Here is an 18,000-nt window from a genome sequence, read left to right on the forward strand (position 1 = left end):
CAATCCCTCTTGTAAGTGGAAGGATCAGTATGTTTAGCAGTGTTTAAGCATCCAACAGCACTCTCAGTTCCTGAACCACAAGGTAGGGAAGAATGGTACCTGTAAGTGTTCACTGCACCTGTTAACTGCAATAAAGAAAGTGACTTATATATAACACAAGCTTTTATCTTCAAGTCTCAAACAGAAAACGTGGAAAGGTACATTTCCAAACATACAGGGATTTCATACTCCATTTTACATGTGGAAGTAAATCTGAATACTTACATCACCTTCCACATACGAAGCTTTTGTACTGATGCAACTAAAACAATGGTCGAACACTTCATGAAATCAGTTTAAGGCCCTGAAAAGCCCTCTGGAGGCTCTACTAACAATCTAGAGCCTAAGTAGAAAGCAAAATTAGGTGTCTAAAGTTAGGTTGCAATTCTCTACCAGAGAAATAAAATTCTAGAACTAACAGGCTTTGAAATTACAAAATAAGTAACTTGGGCTATGGTTTAGGGACCTCTGTATTCTTTTTCCCCCCCACTCTGTTTTTTCATGTTTTATTTCAGAGAGAAAGAGACAATTAAAGTTTACGTCTCAAAACCATGCACATTTCTATTTGAGGTCTACAGCATGTTGAGTTCACACAGATTAATTTTATATCACGTACATATGTACAATGGATTTGGAAAACAGAGTAAGAAATTTATAAGTCAAACCAGAAGAATTTATGTTACATTATTACCAAAAAAAGCTTCTGTCTGTGGAAAGTTGAAGTAGAAGAGAAATTATTAACACAGCAGGGTAAATTCAGACTAATCAATCCTAAAATTTAGTGGGAAAAAAAATGTTAAACCAATTAAGTTTACTCTGCTTACAAAGCTATGTTTAACATTTTGATATCTGGGGGGTTTTCTGGCTATTTGGAAAAAATGACGTTTTTCTTCAGTATTACAAAATATTACTGAATTTACTTACTGTATTTATTACCAAAATTTCATAACTATATGATACACTATCTTTATGAAAATCATTTAACAGTTTATCTATTCACTTTTCCACTGTGATCACCTAGAATTGAATGGACAAGATTATTCACTTTGAGAATAATAAAACCAGGTAGCCATACAGACAGGACATTAACTCTGGCTGCCAATAAACACAGCCAAAACATGTGAAAATACTGTAAGGAGGTTAAGCATTATAAGCATCAACGTATCCCTAATCCTGCAAAGAACTGCTTCACAGCTCACTAGTAGAAACTCTTAATTTCCTAGTCTGATACAGATTTAGCTGTCAGTACAGACAGTTAGACATAATGCCTTTTTTTCTGAAATAAAACAATTTATTATTTTGGAAAGGCTGTTCTATGTTGTAGAAAATAGCTGGACACACAGTTTACAAGCAAGTAACTGTAAGAAAAAGGAATTACTTTCACAATTAGCTAAAGAAATGGTATTGTGAGACAGCATTGCAAAAGCCAGTGAACTGTTTTCAGCAGAGGAGATAAATTCTTGTAGGAAGAGATGCAGAGTGTAGCACTAAATGAGTCCATTCCCACAGGGGCCAGAAGTCAGATAGGGTATACTATGAACTTTGAAACTTTGAAATCAGTTTTTATCAACAGAAAAACAAAAAACGGCATACACCACCTTTTGTTCTCTTTAATTATCCATGTGCAGCTTTCATGGTCCACAGATGAATAGAGTTTTCCTTCCATCAGAGGAGGTTGGTCTTTCAGTATAACACATATGTTATCAGGGGAAAAGAGTACTTTTATGTCATCCTTAGTGATATCTTGAGGAATGTGAACTGTTATTGTCACATCATCTTCAGTCTGCTGCCAGTAATAGAGAGGGTCTACAATTGGAAACATGCAGAAAAATATAAACTACATTACAAATGCTGTCCTGTATTCCATAGCATGCAATGTTGGGAGACAGGGAATAGGAAGTTTGTGGAAAAGTGAAAATTAACTTTTACCCTGAACAATATACATAAAATATATTCTGATTATAAAATGGAGAAACATTTTGTTATCAATAAGTTTCATTTGTGTCTGTCATCTAGGGAGCAGGTTTATATTCATGTCTATACTCAAGTATGCTGATAGAGTTATACAATGGGCATTAACTATTACTCTAAGTTTATTGTAGTATTACAAAATTGATAACCAAAATGTACTTAAACACACTGAAACATTAATGATTAATAATTTAGTTGAAGAGACATCAGGTGAAGTGGTACTAACAAGTGACTGCATGCTCAGAAGTATATGCCATTCACAGATGTGAACATTTTTTGACTGACTATTCAACAGAATTTAATTTAGAAGACCAAGTAGTCTTCATCTGCCTCAGCTGATGGAGATGAAACAAAACTTCCTGCCCAGAGGTAATGATTGACTTTTGCCCTTGGTTCTAGGATCTGCCTGATATCTATCTTGATTATTAAACTGCTATAAGAAGTAGCCTTTTAAGAGAAATATTTATACAAAAGGAAGTCTATGACAGCATAACTGGGTAGTACACAGCTGGTCATGGAAAACACACAGACCCATTCACTTTCTAAAGAGCAATCTTGTACATGTTACCTTCCTATTTAGAGGAAAAAGTACAGATAGACCCTTTGGAAGCCCTCAAGTTGTCACAGTACAATACAAGATTTCCTTGATCTAAGGTTTGTATCAGCAACCATGACTCTGGAAGGACTCTTACAGTGTTGCCCATTACCATGAGTTTCCTGTTTGCAATGGATCAGTCACAGGTGCTACAAATACACTTCCCAGAAACTGTTAGCATCTGAGACACGACAGCATTCAAAATTCTGAACTTCAACACAGATGGTATCTAATATTAAAAATCTTAATTTATAAGTAAAATGAGTGACACCAAAAAAGTAGTTTAGACTTCCCTTCTCCCCCATCTTCAAGACAGCCTTCTCATGTCAAAAATGTGCAGAGGAGACTATGAAAGAACACATTAAAAACCAAAATACCAATGTGCAACATAACTGCCTTAGTATATCTTTATCTATTGCTGTAAGCTTCTATCAGAAATAGAGTTCTATTGCTAGCACATCTTGTTTCATTATCTGGTATATATTATGCCTACAATTTTATATAACCATGCAATCAAAACTGCAGCTTACATTAGGTTTAGGAAAATAAATTCTCTCTTAAAGAGATATTAGAGTTCCCTCTAAACTAGGAGTTCAGATTTCAGTACTTTATCTACCATTAGATTTTTATGCCATGAGAAGTTTTCTAAAGGTATTGCTGCAAACAGTACTCCACCCAACACAGATTTCTGGGTTTTGGCAACATCGTAAGTGCACATACATGCATGAAATGAGCTACGCTAAGTGTCATATAGTCTTTATTTACTGTGCTTCTTTAATCACTCCTAGCATACAACTCAAGCAGCAATTAAAATCCTTAAAGCACTGAACTTGTTAATTCAGGTGACAACAGCACAGACGTTGCATTGTGGTGTTCAGTGCACTGAAGAACTCCTTTGCCTCAAAATTGATACATACAGACTGTTCTTAACACAATTATATGTACATCACAGTTATCACAGTGTGTAACATTAATACATTCCAGAAAATTGATCTTTTTGCATTGTTTCCCGAACAGATTTTTGCACCGTTCACAGAGACTGTGCAAGTATCACGCAGTTAGGTTTGGTTGATTAACCAATGCCTCATACTTAGAAGCAAAAGATGAGATCTGAAATAACACAGTATAACTATATAAACATAGACAGTAAGAGCTCAGTGATGTTTAAGATAAAACAACTTTATTAATAGGTTTTTCCATACTTAATTTTGTATTGATCCCAAAGAAAAAAAAAAAAAAGTTGGATGCCTTCTGCTGAAGGGTTTTTTTCTGAACTGTTTTTTCACTGGAGATAGTCTTTTACAGGATTCTCATTCTTTAAAAAGAAAAAGTTGTTTGCTGGATTTTTTTTAATTTAGAAAGGCAGGAGTAAATTACACATCAGAGAGCTTTCTGATGAACAACTAATTGGGGGAGTCAGTGGGTGCCACACTGAACTCTCTCATCTAGAAGTCTGGTTTCTTAATTTGAGTAAGTCAGCCAGATGCTTAAATTTAGGTGTTACCTTAGCAATCCAACTGCTGGCAAAAAATTAGTATAGTTCTGTTTGTAAAATACCCTTTTTCTTAGGACAACAAAATTGTTTAATGATCTATCCAAAAAAGCTTCTCATTTAAGTTTATGGACAATACAACTTCCCAGGGTGAAAACAAACAACACAAAAGCCAATCTGTCCTTAAAAAAACATAAAAATCTGTAATGTAGATATGAAGACATTTATTGCTAGAGTTTCCAAACAGATGCTAAACTGACAAGCTATTTTCTAAGCCAAAAGAGAGAGCAGCCTATCATATTGTCAGGTAAGTCTTACCTTTCTTCTCATTTTCTGCTTTTGCACTGTCATTTTCTTCTAATTTGTCATCTTGATCTTGCATAAACTTGAACGGTTTGTAGGAAACAATCATTAAACCATCCCCACTCGGCTCTATTGCTGCATAATGGGGGACTGATTTTCCTTGTAAAACTCTCCTTTTCACGATTTCATATCTGTGATCACCTATAAAATTAAAAAAATTACACTCTTAGTGGCAATATTTTTTGAGAAGACAAGTCATTATAAAAAAATCTCATTACACTTTAAAATACTAAGCAATCCTACCATTAAATCATAGTACCATAGTTTAAAAAGAAATTTCTCTTCTGTTTTCCAACGAGTTTGTTAAATATGTAGACCCTAAAATTAATCTAACATTGCCCTTTTCTCTCATGATGGCTTTTTTCATCACAGGTAGCCCAGCAATTCACAAAAGCACTCACAGCCTCTGTACAAACAAGCTTTCCAAATACTTTCGGAGCTTCTGTAAAAACTTGAGAAGTGATGAAATAGCTAGTGCTAACACTTTATTTATAATGGAAAATGCTTTTCTTCCTCAACTTTTGTAAAACACTGCCACGTAAAAGAGAGGTCCCAGATGTTAGCTACTGGCATCGAAGTACATGCCATTCCATACTGTGCTCCCAAACATGACTACTCAAAATACCAGTAAACTGACAGGTTCTAGCACAACATTTGTTCTCCATTAGAATCTTACTACCCACAGAGTCCTCAATAACTGATCAACTTCTGAATAATAACAGATGGTACAAATGGATTTGTAGCAAAAAAACCCCAACTTGATAAAATTCTCACAGGTGATAAAATTATAACCAAGAATTGTTTAGTTTTTCACATTTATGCTTCATCTCTTCATTAAAAGAAATCACTTTACTTGCAACTACAGCTGCACTTGAAAGAAACTGGGAACTCATTAGCAGAGACATTAGACAAGATGAGATTATGATGGCAAAAACCATGTATGCCACTCTAGTACTCCAAAATGTGTTCCTGTTTTGACCTCAATGTGAAGCTTAAAGAAACATCTAAACTGGAGGAGAAAACAGGTAATAATGGGCAAGCCAGGTATAATTTAAGTCCTCAATTGGTTTTCCTGCTTGCTAAGCAAGAAGTGGAGTACAGAGTAATAAGCAGACTACAATATAATTTGGGTACTTAGTGGTGTTAAAGCCCCCCTCCCCCCCGCCTTTTTCCTAAAAAGTTTGGTCAGGGCAGGGGGGTGGTATTAATTGAAGAGATTCAACCATTCTAATTAGAGACAGAGTAAGAGATCTATACAATGAGAAGACTCCAAGTAAAAGGATAACCTGCTTTAAAAGATTAACAAATTAGCTCATCTTAGATACATGACAAAAAGAACACGTCAGTGGGAAGTTAGCCACTCATTGAACAAGCTGTTATTTAACTGATGGAATTTAACTGTGCACTGAAACATATCAAATTTGTTTGCATGTCTCTCTTACAAGCATTTGCTCACTTGTTAAAAATCTCCATAACATGTCATTGTGACCAAACCTATTTTCAATCAATCCTCAACACTTTTACATTTGAGTCTTCGTGATCTTTTCAGTCACTTTACACTACATGATTTTTCTTGTAAAGAAGGTCACAAGAAAGCTAAGCATGTAACATTTTCTGAGTCTAATACAGTAGCATAGTGGTTCTTTGTATCAAGCTTTTATAGTACGGATTCCTAAAACTTTAGTTAACTAAAGAAAACAACTACCTTTCAAAGGGTACACCTTTGTCACAACCCTCTGAAGTACCACACAAGATGGGAACAGAGCTAACCACTGCTTCCATTCATATTTATTTTCACGCTTCCATTTTTTGTTCTTTGGTAATACAATAGTGGTAGGTGTGATCACTTTGTCTAGACAGCCAGATGTGACAGAGACTCACAGTTGTTGGTGTCAAGACACATAACTATGTTTTAAGGCTTCACTTTGATGAAGTATAGATTTGGTAATTTGGGAAATGGTTTGTTGATCAACTACTTTTTTTTTTTTTACAATCTGATTTGATAAACTCCACCCACAGAGTTTCAAGAAAAGTTAAGCATAGCAATTGCCTACTGGGCAATGAGGATGTAAAGTATTGCAGTTCCTCAAAACAGCTTTTACCTTCCAAGACTGGTTTATACATTGCTCTGATTTGTGAGATGCTTATTTAAAAGAAATGAAGAAATGAAAACTTATTTCTCTCTTCATAATCAAAGTTTGCTTTGAATCTTGTTATTTACATCTCTGATTACTGCAATTACAAAAATTTTGCCTGTTCCTTGGAAATGCTGGAGAACTGGCAAGATTTTTGGAAAGATTTCTAAATCCACTTTTATGGAAAAAGTTTATATCCATGAACATTTGTTGTAAGTAATAAAAAATGCACTGTAAAAAAGGATTTGTTTATTAAAACATACAGTATTAAAAATATAATAAAAAACTGTGATAGTGCTCTCTAAGAAATATTCTTCAGTTCTAGACTGGCAGTATTACTGATTTAATTTTTCTTACATGATATAACCAGTAATATTCAGAGGTTTCTTTCTCTTGTTGAGCTGGCCACAAAAGCGTAAGACAATCTCCCATGCCCTTCTGGCTCTCTTAGAAATATTTCCATCACCCAAGGTTTCAACAGCAGACAACATGAATAAAGTCAGTTAGGGTGACAAAGCTGGTGACAGAGCTGGAAAGAATGTCCTATGAGGAGCAGCTGAGGAATTTGGGCTTGTCTCCTTTGGAGAAAAGGAGGCTGAAGGGTGACCTCACTGATCTCTACAGCCTTCTGAGGAGGGGAAGTGGAGAAGGAGGTGCTGATCTCTTCTCCCTGGTATCCAGTGACAGAATGCACTGGAATGGTTCAAAGCTGCACCAGGGGAGGTTCAGACTGGACATTAGGAAGCTTTTCTTTACCAAGAGGGTGGTCAAACACTGGAACAGGCTCCCTAGAGCGGTGGTTGATGCCCCAAGCCTGTCAGTGTTTAAGAGGCATTTGGTCAATGCACTTAACAACATGCTTTAACTTTTGGCCAGCCCTGAACTGGTCAGGCAGTTGGACTAGATGATCATTGTAGGTCCCTTCCAACTGAAGTCTATTCTATTCTGTTCTCCTATCCATACTATGTATGTAGGAGACTGAGGAACACTTGGATAGTAACACCACAGTATGCAGTCAACTGCTTTGGTTCAAGCAGTTAAAGAACTTGTTTCTATCAGTATCAAAACTATACTTTTTGGAATATAATGAACAAGACTGTATAACAGTCTTCCCAAAAAGATAAATTAATTTAATCCACACATCTTTAAATCAGATGCTGAAGCATATGGTCTTGTATCCTTTATGGAAATAACTGTATTTAATGAAAGTATATATGATCATATTGAACAGATAAATTACCCTTTGCCAAACTTTATTAGAAGAGTACATTAATTAGTAGGTATAATACACTGTTTACTTTTTATGCTACAGTTCTTAAATTTATCTCATACTAATTCCAATTCCCTGAGACTATTAATTGGAGTCTAAAAAAACACAAAACCCCCAAAACATAACCAAACAAAACCCCATATCCAGCTGTACAGCATTTTGAAAAGTACAACAGATACTAGTTAGAAATAGTTCTGTATGACCTTGATTTTACAAAATTTTACATTTTACATTTTAAATGGGAATTGCATTTCATAATGTCACAAAGTTCTATTTTGTTTTCTAATTATCTTAACCACACATGTATAAAACTTTACTTTTTAGTGTCTTCCAGACGTTTGCCAGAATATAGGTCTAAACAAATAACTTGATCTCAAAATGTAAGAAAAAATTATGTATGTAAAATCCAACCTGAAGTTTTGGGGAAAGGAAATATCAGAACATGAGGAACAATCAATTTCTAAGACAAAGAATAAAAACATTATTTTTTAATATTTTTTTTTAATTACTCAGCAGTAATATAAATGTAAAACACTTACCCTCTTTGCTTATCTCTGCAACTGTAACCCATTCCAAGGTAATATGAAATCCACTTCCTTTTGTGTCCAATTCATCTTTATCTACCCTAAGCAGTAGCACAGCTACTGAATGCATATCAGATTTTACAAATGAAACACTGTGTGATATAATAAATGGACTTCCTAGTTCTTCATTAAACACAATCTAGAAGACAAAATTGTAGTACAAATCAGCTAAAACTGGAAATCTTGCTCTCTCTCAGCAGTGAAAGGCTTCAGTGAATGTCAAATGAGTTAAAGTTTGCTTCCCACAAACCTCTGCCAATACAAATCCACAAATGTCATACATTTCTGTTTCCTCCTTCCTTGTCTATCAAGCCACTGTTCTGAAATGTTTTTTATTATTGTTTATGTTATAAAATAATTCTAAGGGCCCATTAAACAAAGCACAAAGATCCACAAAACTCTGCATTATGGTTGTTGACTTTTACAGTAAGTAGAGGTGCAACAACTGATGAACAGAACAGGATCCACAAACACAGCATATCAACTCGGGGCAATGTCTCACACTCAGGATGAAAATGCAGGCATTTCACTAAGGCCCTCACTATTTCTATAGACACTCTACCATCCTGAAAATCTTTTTAGACCTTAACATGTGTAAACAAGAAGATGAAAAGGTCCAGTGTATTGCTGACAGTGTTTAATCATCAGCCAGTACTGAGAGGCTGGGGGTTATTTGGTCACTATCTTTACAAACAGATTCAATTTTTCCTTCTTTATAAAGTTTTATGAAGGGGAGTAAGAAACAAAAACATGTAATTAAATGAAGGAGTATAATATTCATGTTTAGGAAGAGCTAGGGTTAGAGGTTTTTGAATTTTTATGTATATTGTTTGGAAAAGTCCATTTGATATTTGGACGGGACTAGGTAGGCAGAGTTTGTAAATATTACTGTCATATTGAAAGGCTAATAAGCACCACTGGAAACATGAAATAATTTCATACAAAGGACTGCACATCTTGTAACTTGAGATGTTTAGCATTTGGTACCTACAGCTGGAGGATTTTATTCGAGAAACTATGTATTTCAGCTTTTCTCAAAAAAGTACTAATTCAGCAAAAATGTCAAAATTAATCTAAACAGCATTTATTACCAACCATCTAAAGAACAGGATGACCTATTTCCTAGTTACTGAACTCTCAAAAGATGTAGGAGAAGGAGCTAATTCATGATGTTGAAATCTTATACTTCAGAACATACACCTGAGTTCCTGCCAGTGCTAAAACCTCCTGAATTGCTTAGGAAACTGCCCTCTAATAAAGAAAACAGATGCAGAATGTGGGTACTTTATACCACATTCGTCTTTCATGAATAAAGAGGAACTAACCACAGACCACAAGACTCACAGTAGCTCAGGTAGAAATGTAACCTAATTGTATCTGTTGTGTTCAAATAGGATGATCAATACCATTGTTAGTGTAGTAAGATCACTTTGATGTGGATAGAAAAAATGTTCCTTATCAAGACTCTTTAAAAGAATTAATTATGAAAAGAATTTAATAACAAAAACCATAAAAACATACTTCAGTTACAACCATCAATTTTAAGCAAAAATATTAAGCACCAATAATTTTCCAGATCTAAGTGCACAGTATGAAAATTTTTGCTACTGGAGTGGAAGTGGAAATAGTATTACTTATATTATACCTGCTCTGCAGGTAACCCTCTGTGTTACTTATCAAAGCTTTTTAATCAGAAATTTTGTTTAAGTTTTATTCTAATTTCTGTGGTTTTATTTTTAAGAGGGGGCAAATTAAATGGTGAATATTTCAAGCACAATTACATCTGCACAGACAAACATCACACTAACTTAAATATGAAAGTAGCTTTAGCATGATTAACAATAGTTTCACATTTTTAAAGAAAATATGTATTATTCCACAGGACATTTGAAACAGCAAACCATGAAAGACTGGGGGGGAATCCTAGACAGACACATATGAATAGGGAAGGGAAAAGGGAAATGGTTTTCAGAAAAAGTTCAGCTAGACAAGCACTTAGCCACCTATTCAGAAACACTCAGTAAGACATATTATTATTCGACCAAAAGGCTGTTCCCTTTCAAACACTTGAATTTTCGTTATTTTGTGCAAAAAGAAATAATTGTCATAAAAATCAATTATTTTTATACTTTAACACAATCCAGTATCAGTGATAGAGTTATGATTTAAAGCTTGATTCTTCACACTACATACATACAATTCTCATTAGAAATGCAAGAATAAGAATTATTTGGTAGATGTACAATTCTTAAATGTTATTGCAAGACCTACCTCCCACTTTTCAGATGCACTGTTTCCACGCTTGCCTGATTTAATCAAATACAGCCTTCCTGTACCATCAGAAAGGGTAACCCATGTGGAAGATGAGAAGTGTACGGAGGCACAAAGGCGATTATCATAAGCTGTCAAGTCTGTAGGTAGCCGGAAAACTTCCCTTGGTTTCTGCAGAGCAGTGTCCTATAAGCAAACAGTCACACACTAAGACTTTATGAAGTATTTATCAATTTCAGTAAGATTAAGAGTAACAAATCTCAGCAGCAATTCATCAGTTTCTTTGTGCAGTTGAGAATATCTGGGAAAAAGCAGGTAGCAAGCATCTTTCTCACATATGTGGAAAAGGTGGTAGAATTTCATCATTGCGCTGGTTTCTATTTACTGAAACCATGAGTGTTCTATAATTGATATTTCAGCACTCTATTTTTCCCTTCCATTTTACAGCACTAATTACATTTTGCACTGAAAAAGGCTTTTCACTTTTTCCCTAGCAACCCCATATAATTAATCACTTACCTCAAATAATTCTAGTCCCAGTAAATATGTGGAGATTTAAAAGAAATGAAAGCCACTAGCTCATTAAAACTTCTACATTAAAAAGAATTTTAGCCTATTCACTTAAACAACCAGTATATTCAAGCTGACATATCATTTCTCAGCTCTCCTAGAGTGGTCATTTTATTCAGTATGTTAGAGAAATAACAATTGTGATTAGCTAGCAAAGAAAAGCTGTACTAATTCATATCATATTTGCAAATAATGTTCCCATCCATAATTATATTACACATCAGGATAAATTTATTTAGCATACTCTATCAGTGGCACACTGTAATCTTATCTTTTAAGCCAAACTACAAGCATGGATAGTTTTTCGGCATGAATAAACAGAGATGCTATAGTGAACAAACTGCACAGATGATGTAATTCTCCAGTGAAGAATTGACCTGGATTTTTTAAAAAAATAATACATATCACTAAATTTTACCACACCCCCCCTACCAAAACAAGTAAGAAAAATCCACTATCTCTTGCTGTATAAACTTCACACAAATCAGCCTGCTTGAATAATAGTGCAAAATGAATGTTATATTACCATTTTTATCTATATTTCTAGCAATTGTTCTCCAATTTAGCTCTGTGTTGCCGCCTTAATTTCCTGCTAATTCTAACAGAAGAAACTGCTTTTGTGCTGTAAATTGGATTTCCAATTGTTGTTGTTAAATACAAAGGCATATCTTCTAGAATATCTTTTAGGGATTATTTATCTTGTGCCTTCACTCTCACAGACAGCCCTTTCTTTGCTGAATTAGGTTTTGTAACTCTGTTCATTTGGCTTGCAGAATGCCAGCAATGCCACTTCCTTTACTGATTAACTGCGATTTACCTCCCTTTTCTGAGTTGAAGTGATCTCTACATATCCAAGACACTTGTTAGAAAAAAGACCTGACCAAATCTTTATGATTTAAAAATAACTTGGTATCACAGTTTAAAAAATGGTCAGGACATGCTTTATCAGTACTACATTTTGATCAGCTACTTACAAAGTAAATCAGGCTGAAGTATTAAGGGCACAAACAAAATATTCTTACAGAAAAACATAAGACGTAAACTGGAGATTCAGCTTCACGGTTACATCTTTATAATCTTTCAAATAACTGAAAGAGAATTGCTTAAAGTTTTTCAACTGATCTAAGTAGCTGCTAAATAAAATGGGCGGGGAGTCTGTCACAAGTGGGGTCCCCCAGGGTTTGATACCAGGCCCCACACTGTTCCACAACTTCATAAATCACCTGTATGATGGAATTGAAAGCACCCTCACCCCATTTGCTGATGACACTAAAGGTAATGAGGTAAACATGTCATAAGGGAGAGCCATCTTGCACAGAGTCCCTGGTAGCCTGGAAGAGTGGGGTAGCAAGAACATTGTAAAGATAAACAAAGACAAATGCAAGGGCCCACACCTGAGACAGAATATCCAAAGAGCCCAGTACAGGCTAGGATCTGTGTGACTGGGGAGCTGCCTTGCTGAAAGGGACCTGGGAGTCCGGGCGGACAACAAGCTGAACATGAGTCAGCAGTGCGCTGCTGCAGCAATGAAGGCAAGTTGGATCCTGGGCTGCATCTGCAGGAGTATTACTAGCAGAGATACAGATGTGATCATACCACTCTACCCAGTCTTGTCTGGCTGCACCTGGAGTACTGTGTCCAGCTCTGGTCCCCACAGCTGAAAAAAAGATGTGGACAGACTGGAAAGGGTCCAAATGAAGGCCATGAAATCAAAGGGCTGGAAAACCTGCCCTGTGGGGGAAGACTGAAGGAGTTAGGTCTTTTCTCCCTGGAGAAGATTCAGGAAGGACCTCCTCACAGTACTTAAAGGGTAGCTACAAAGAGGATGGAGGCTCTCTCTTTACAAGAAGTTACACAGAAAGGACAAGGGACAATGGGTAAAAGTTGCACCAGGAGAGGCTTTGTCTCAACATAAGAGAATTTTTTTACAGCAAGAAGAATCAATGACTGGAACAACCTCCCCAGGGACATGGCAGAGTCCTCACCACTGGAGGTTTGCAAGTCACAACTGTATGGGATGTTAGATAATCTCATCTACGTTCCTTTTCCCATGAAATATTGGACTATACGGTCCTCAAAAGGTCCCATCCAACCCAGGCTGCTCTGTGATTCTAAAACAAATAGTGGCACTAAAAATATAATTTTTTTAAAAAATCACCACCTTGTTCCTTATACTGATTCATAGGTTTCAGGATCTGATTAGAGGTCTCCAAAAAGGTCTTCCAGTAATAACAAAGAGAACCAATTCCTGTGGTTTCTGTCCTGTATCTTAAAGAAACATTTCTCATGGTTACGGTCCTTTCCCCTCATCTCGGAGACAGTTGGTTTTTATATATATATATATAGATATAGATATAGATATAGATATAGATATAGATATAGATATATCTCATAAATGAAACAAAATCAGATACAACCGGTTTCATAGGTATTTTGTAGGCTAGTGTACCTACATATATTTGAATAAACAAACAGTCATCTCTGGAAGAAAGGTGCCTGACTAGCCTTCACAGATCAACATTTCCCTTTTTAGACTCAATCTATCTTCTTAATCCAATAACAAATGGACTATGTTGAGACATAACTAATGGTCATAGAGCAAATTAAACTATTTTCAGTTTTATTTCACTAGACTCATTTCCAGTCAGTTGATCCACAATTATTTTAGAAGCTCTACAAATCAAAAAACTCTACTTAACAATAAGGAAATTCTTCCCTTGTTACTAAAAATCAGCATTAGTGTCACTAAAATGAAAAGATATTTCAGTAGAAATTATTTTTTAAAATAGAAAAATGGAATTTGAAAGAAAAACATCACAGGGACAGTTTTGAAAATATTTACAAGTATGTAAAAGGAAGCACAAACAAATATAAGCTTATTTTTGTGCTGAAAACCTAAGGGGGGGGAAATAAGTATTTATCTATTCTGTGCCACACAAAATGCACTCTTACTATAGTGAGGGTGGACATGAGATTAAGAAATAGCAGTGAAAAAGTATCAGATTAAAACAATGTCTCATTACAGGCCCTGCAATTTCAGCCACAAATTATTATAATATTTTCTAAGCATCCCCTGTCCCTCAATTTTCACTCAAGCAACAGATAGCTTTGGGGAGAAAGTTATCTCTATACATATGTGCTTATGTAACTACTAGAGTAAAAGAAGTAAAAGAAACTCACTCATTCTCATCTATGAAATAAGGCAGCCAAAAATATACATACAAGGCATCATCTTTAAAAACAGTTCTTTGCCCTTGTGCACGTGTATGCAATACAGAAAGGGCACATTTGTGCATGCAAAGCATTCTGTGGCCCCATTGTTGAGAATCCTGTATTTGAGAGGATTTCAAATCCTTCATATTTTCCAGATGTTATTAAAATCAGATGTGCATTTAAAACATGTTCAAAGGTAAGCAAGAGAAATTGGATTTGGGTAAGTACCGTTTTAATAAGCAACTGCAAAAAAGACCAGATGATGAACAGATAGTCTGCTTGCCTTTTGGGCCTACTTGAATTCGTATTAGAGATTACTGTGTACTACAAAAAGGCACAAGGGCTATTATGAAACCTGCAATGGAGAAAATGCAAATTTGGTTTTTAATTATTAGAAGCATTCAGGTCACTTTGTAGATTCAGTTGTATTACTATGCCCCTTATTCCACTAATTTATAATGCATTCAGGAGGGGAGCATGAAAGAATTAAAAAACAAAACAAAACAGAAATCAAACAAACCCAGAACCCAAACAAACCAAACAGAAATCCCACAAACATTAAGTACAAAGAGGTTTGGCTTCCTCATCTTTTACTTAATTTTAAGCTTTCACTGAAAGGCAGTGTTTTCCACAATAAAAATGTTCCATTGTAACCAGCTATGTTACAATGACTACTGTGCCTAGGAAAAAACAAACAAACACACACAACACACCAAACCCCATGCATTTTATAATGGAATGAAGCAGCATCATCCCTGTTAACAGTGGTTTACAGGGCTATACTATGCAACATTATGGAAGACCACACTTTTGTTAGCTTTCAAGTGAATCTTAACAGCAAGCTTCAAATAGTTTTGGATGTAACATTAAAAAAATTTATCAACTATCAACCATTTAATCTTCTAAATCTCATAACAGATTTATCAGTACTGAGCACTAACATCAAGACTTGATATATCTCCTAAAAAAGTGGAAAAAAAAATTACACATTACAAATCCTCCCTCTCAATAGGCAATTTCACTAATTTAAATTCAGGCATTTATTAGAAAAATCTCTAATCTCAGTCCAACGATGAAAAAGATGGATTTACTTGAAGCTGAAACAAAGCCTGCCCTCAAAACACTTCTGTCAGATTTGTGTTTTGACTTACTATTTCACTGTTCACCAGCTGGTTAACAGGGTTTAACAATAACTCTCTACTTCCGAAGTATGAGTGCATGCTGAGATACTATAATCATGTATTGTACCAGCAAGAACTGGCTAAACCAACTATAGTAATTTTAACAGAATTTGTGTTTACTCACTAAAATTAGGTTTAAATGACAGCAGTGCAGTTTCTTTAAGAAAAAAATAGATGCTATTTATCTTCAGACCCAGTTCTTCCATCTTCCTTCACTTCTCTATAAAAATTCTTAGTTTATTTAACTGTCTTTCACTCCAAACTCATGGAATCATAGAATGGTTTGGGTTGGAAAGGACCTTAAAGATCATCTAGTTCCACCCTCCCCTGTCATGGTCAGGGACACCTTCCACTGGATAAGGTTGCTCAAAGCCAAGTCCAACCTGGCCTTGAACACTGCCAGGGAGGGGGCAGATACAGCTTTTCTGAGAAACTTGTCCAGTGTCTCACCACCCTCACAGCAAATAATTTCTTCCTTGTATCTAACCTAAATCTATCCTTTTTTAAGATTCAAACCTCATTCTATCCCTATACTCCCTGTTAAAGTGTTCCTCCCCATCTTTCCTATAGGCACCCTTTAAGTACTGGAAGGATGCCTTAAAGGTCTCCCTGGAGCCTTCTCTTCTCCGGGCTGAACAACCCCAACTCTCTCAGCCTGTCCTCATCATAAGGGATGTGCTTCAGCCCCCTGATCATCTTTGTGGCCTTCTCTGGACTTGCTCGAATAGGTCCATGTCCCTCTTGTGTTGGGGGCACCGGAGCTGACACACTACTCCCAGTGGGGTCTCACAGGGGTGGAACAGAGAGGGGGAACAACCTCCCTCAACCTGCCACTCACAGTTCTTTTGATGTGGCCCAGGATACAGTTGGCCTCCTGGCCTGCGAGTGCACACTGTTTGCTCATAGTCAGTTTTCCATCCAACAATACCCCCAAGTCCTTCTCTGCAGGGCTGCCTCAATCCACTCATCGCCCAGCCTGTATTTGTGCTTGGGATTGCTCTGACCCATGTGCAGGACCTTGCACTTGGCCTTTTTTAACTTAATGAGGTTTGCACAGGCCCATCTCTCAAGCCTGTCAAGATCCCTTTGGATGGTACATCCCTTCCCTGCAGCGTGTCAACTGCACCACACAGATTGGTGTCATCAGTAAACTTCCTGAGGGAGCACTGAATCCCACTGTCCATGTCTCCAGCAAGGATGTTAATTGGTGTTGGTCCAAATACCAACTCTTGAGCAACGCCACTTGTCACTGCTCTCCACCTGGACATCAAGCTGCTGACCACAACTAGAGTGCGACCATCCAGCCAATTCCTTATCCACTGAGTGGTCCATCCATCAAATCCATAATCCATGTCTCTCCAATTCAAAGAGAAGGATGTCACATGGGACAGTGTCAAATACTTTGCACAGGTCCAAGTTACACCATTTGCTCTTCATTTATTCAGCAATGCTATAACTCCCTTGTAGAAGGTCACCGAATTTGTCAGACATGATTTGCCATTAGTGAATCCATGTTGGCTGTCACCAATCACCTTATTTTCCACATGCCTTAGCATAGTTTCCAGGAGGATCTTCTTCATGATCTTGCTGAGTGAAGAGGTGAGACTGACAGGCCTGTAGTTCCCCCCAGGAGTTCTTTCTTCCCTTTTTTAAAAATGGGGGTTGTATTTCGCCTTTTCCAGTCAGTGGGAACTTCACCAGACTGTCACAATTTCTCAAATGGGATAAATAGTGGCTTAGCCACTTCATCCACCAGTTCCTCAGGACCCACGGATGCATCTCATCAGGTCCCATGGACTTGTGCACCTGCAGACTCCTTTGACAGTCTCAAACCTGATCTTCTTCTACAGAAGGCAGTTCTTCATTTTCCCAGTCCCTGCCTTTGCCTTCTGCAACTTGGGTGGTGTGTCTGAGCACGTGTCGGTGAAGACAGAGGCAAAAATTCATGGAGTAGCTCAGCCTTCTCCATATCCCAGGTAACCAGGTCTCCTGTAGTCTTTTCTGGAGAGGGCCCACATTTTCCTTAGTCTTCCTTTTACCACCTACATACGTACAGAAGCTTCTTGTGTTGCCCTTAATGTCTCTAGCCATATTTAATTCTGTCAGGGCTTTGGCCTTCCTAACCTGATCCCTGGCTTCTTGGGAGAGTTTCTCTGTATTCCTCACAGGCTATTCATCCTTGCTTCTACCCTCGGTAGGCTTTCTTTCTCTGTTTGAGCTTGTGCAGGAGCTCCTTGTTCATCCATGCAGGCCTCCTGGTGTTTTTATCTGACTTCCTCTTTGTTGGGATGCATTGCTCCTGAGCTTGGAGGAGGT

General features: G+C 36.7%; 1 protein-coding gene across 1 annotated transcript in view; it reads right to left on the reverse strand.

Moving 5' to 3' along the window:
- NUDCD1 (NudC domain containing 1) overlaps nucleotides 1–18,000 on the reverse strand; it is a 52,806-nt gene that overhangs the window by 22,637 nt on the left and 12,169 nt on the right. Inside the window, exons 4-7 of the mRNA XM_026842610.1 lie at nucleotides 10,721–10,906; nucleotides 8,405–8,588; nucleotides 4,416–4,601; nucleotides 1,638–1,845 (exon numbers count right to left, since the gene is read on the reverse strand). Of these exons, the coding sequence (XP_026698411.1) occupies nucleotides 1,638–1,845; nucleotides 4,416–4,601; nucleotides 8,405–8,588; nucleotides 10,721–10,906 (764 nt within the window). The remainder of the gene's footprint in view (nucleotides 1–1,637; nucleotides 1,846–4,415; nucleotides 4,602–8,404; nucleotides 8,589–10,720; nucleotides 10,907–18,000) is intronic.

This window comes from Athene cunicularia (assembly GCF_003259725.1).
Source record: "Athene cunicularia isolate RWA chromosome 2 unlocalized genomic scaffold, athCun1 chr2_part1, whole genome shotgun sequence".
NCBI lineage: Eukaryota > Metazoa > Chordata > Aves > Strigiformes > Strigidae > Athene > Athene cunicularia.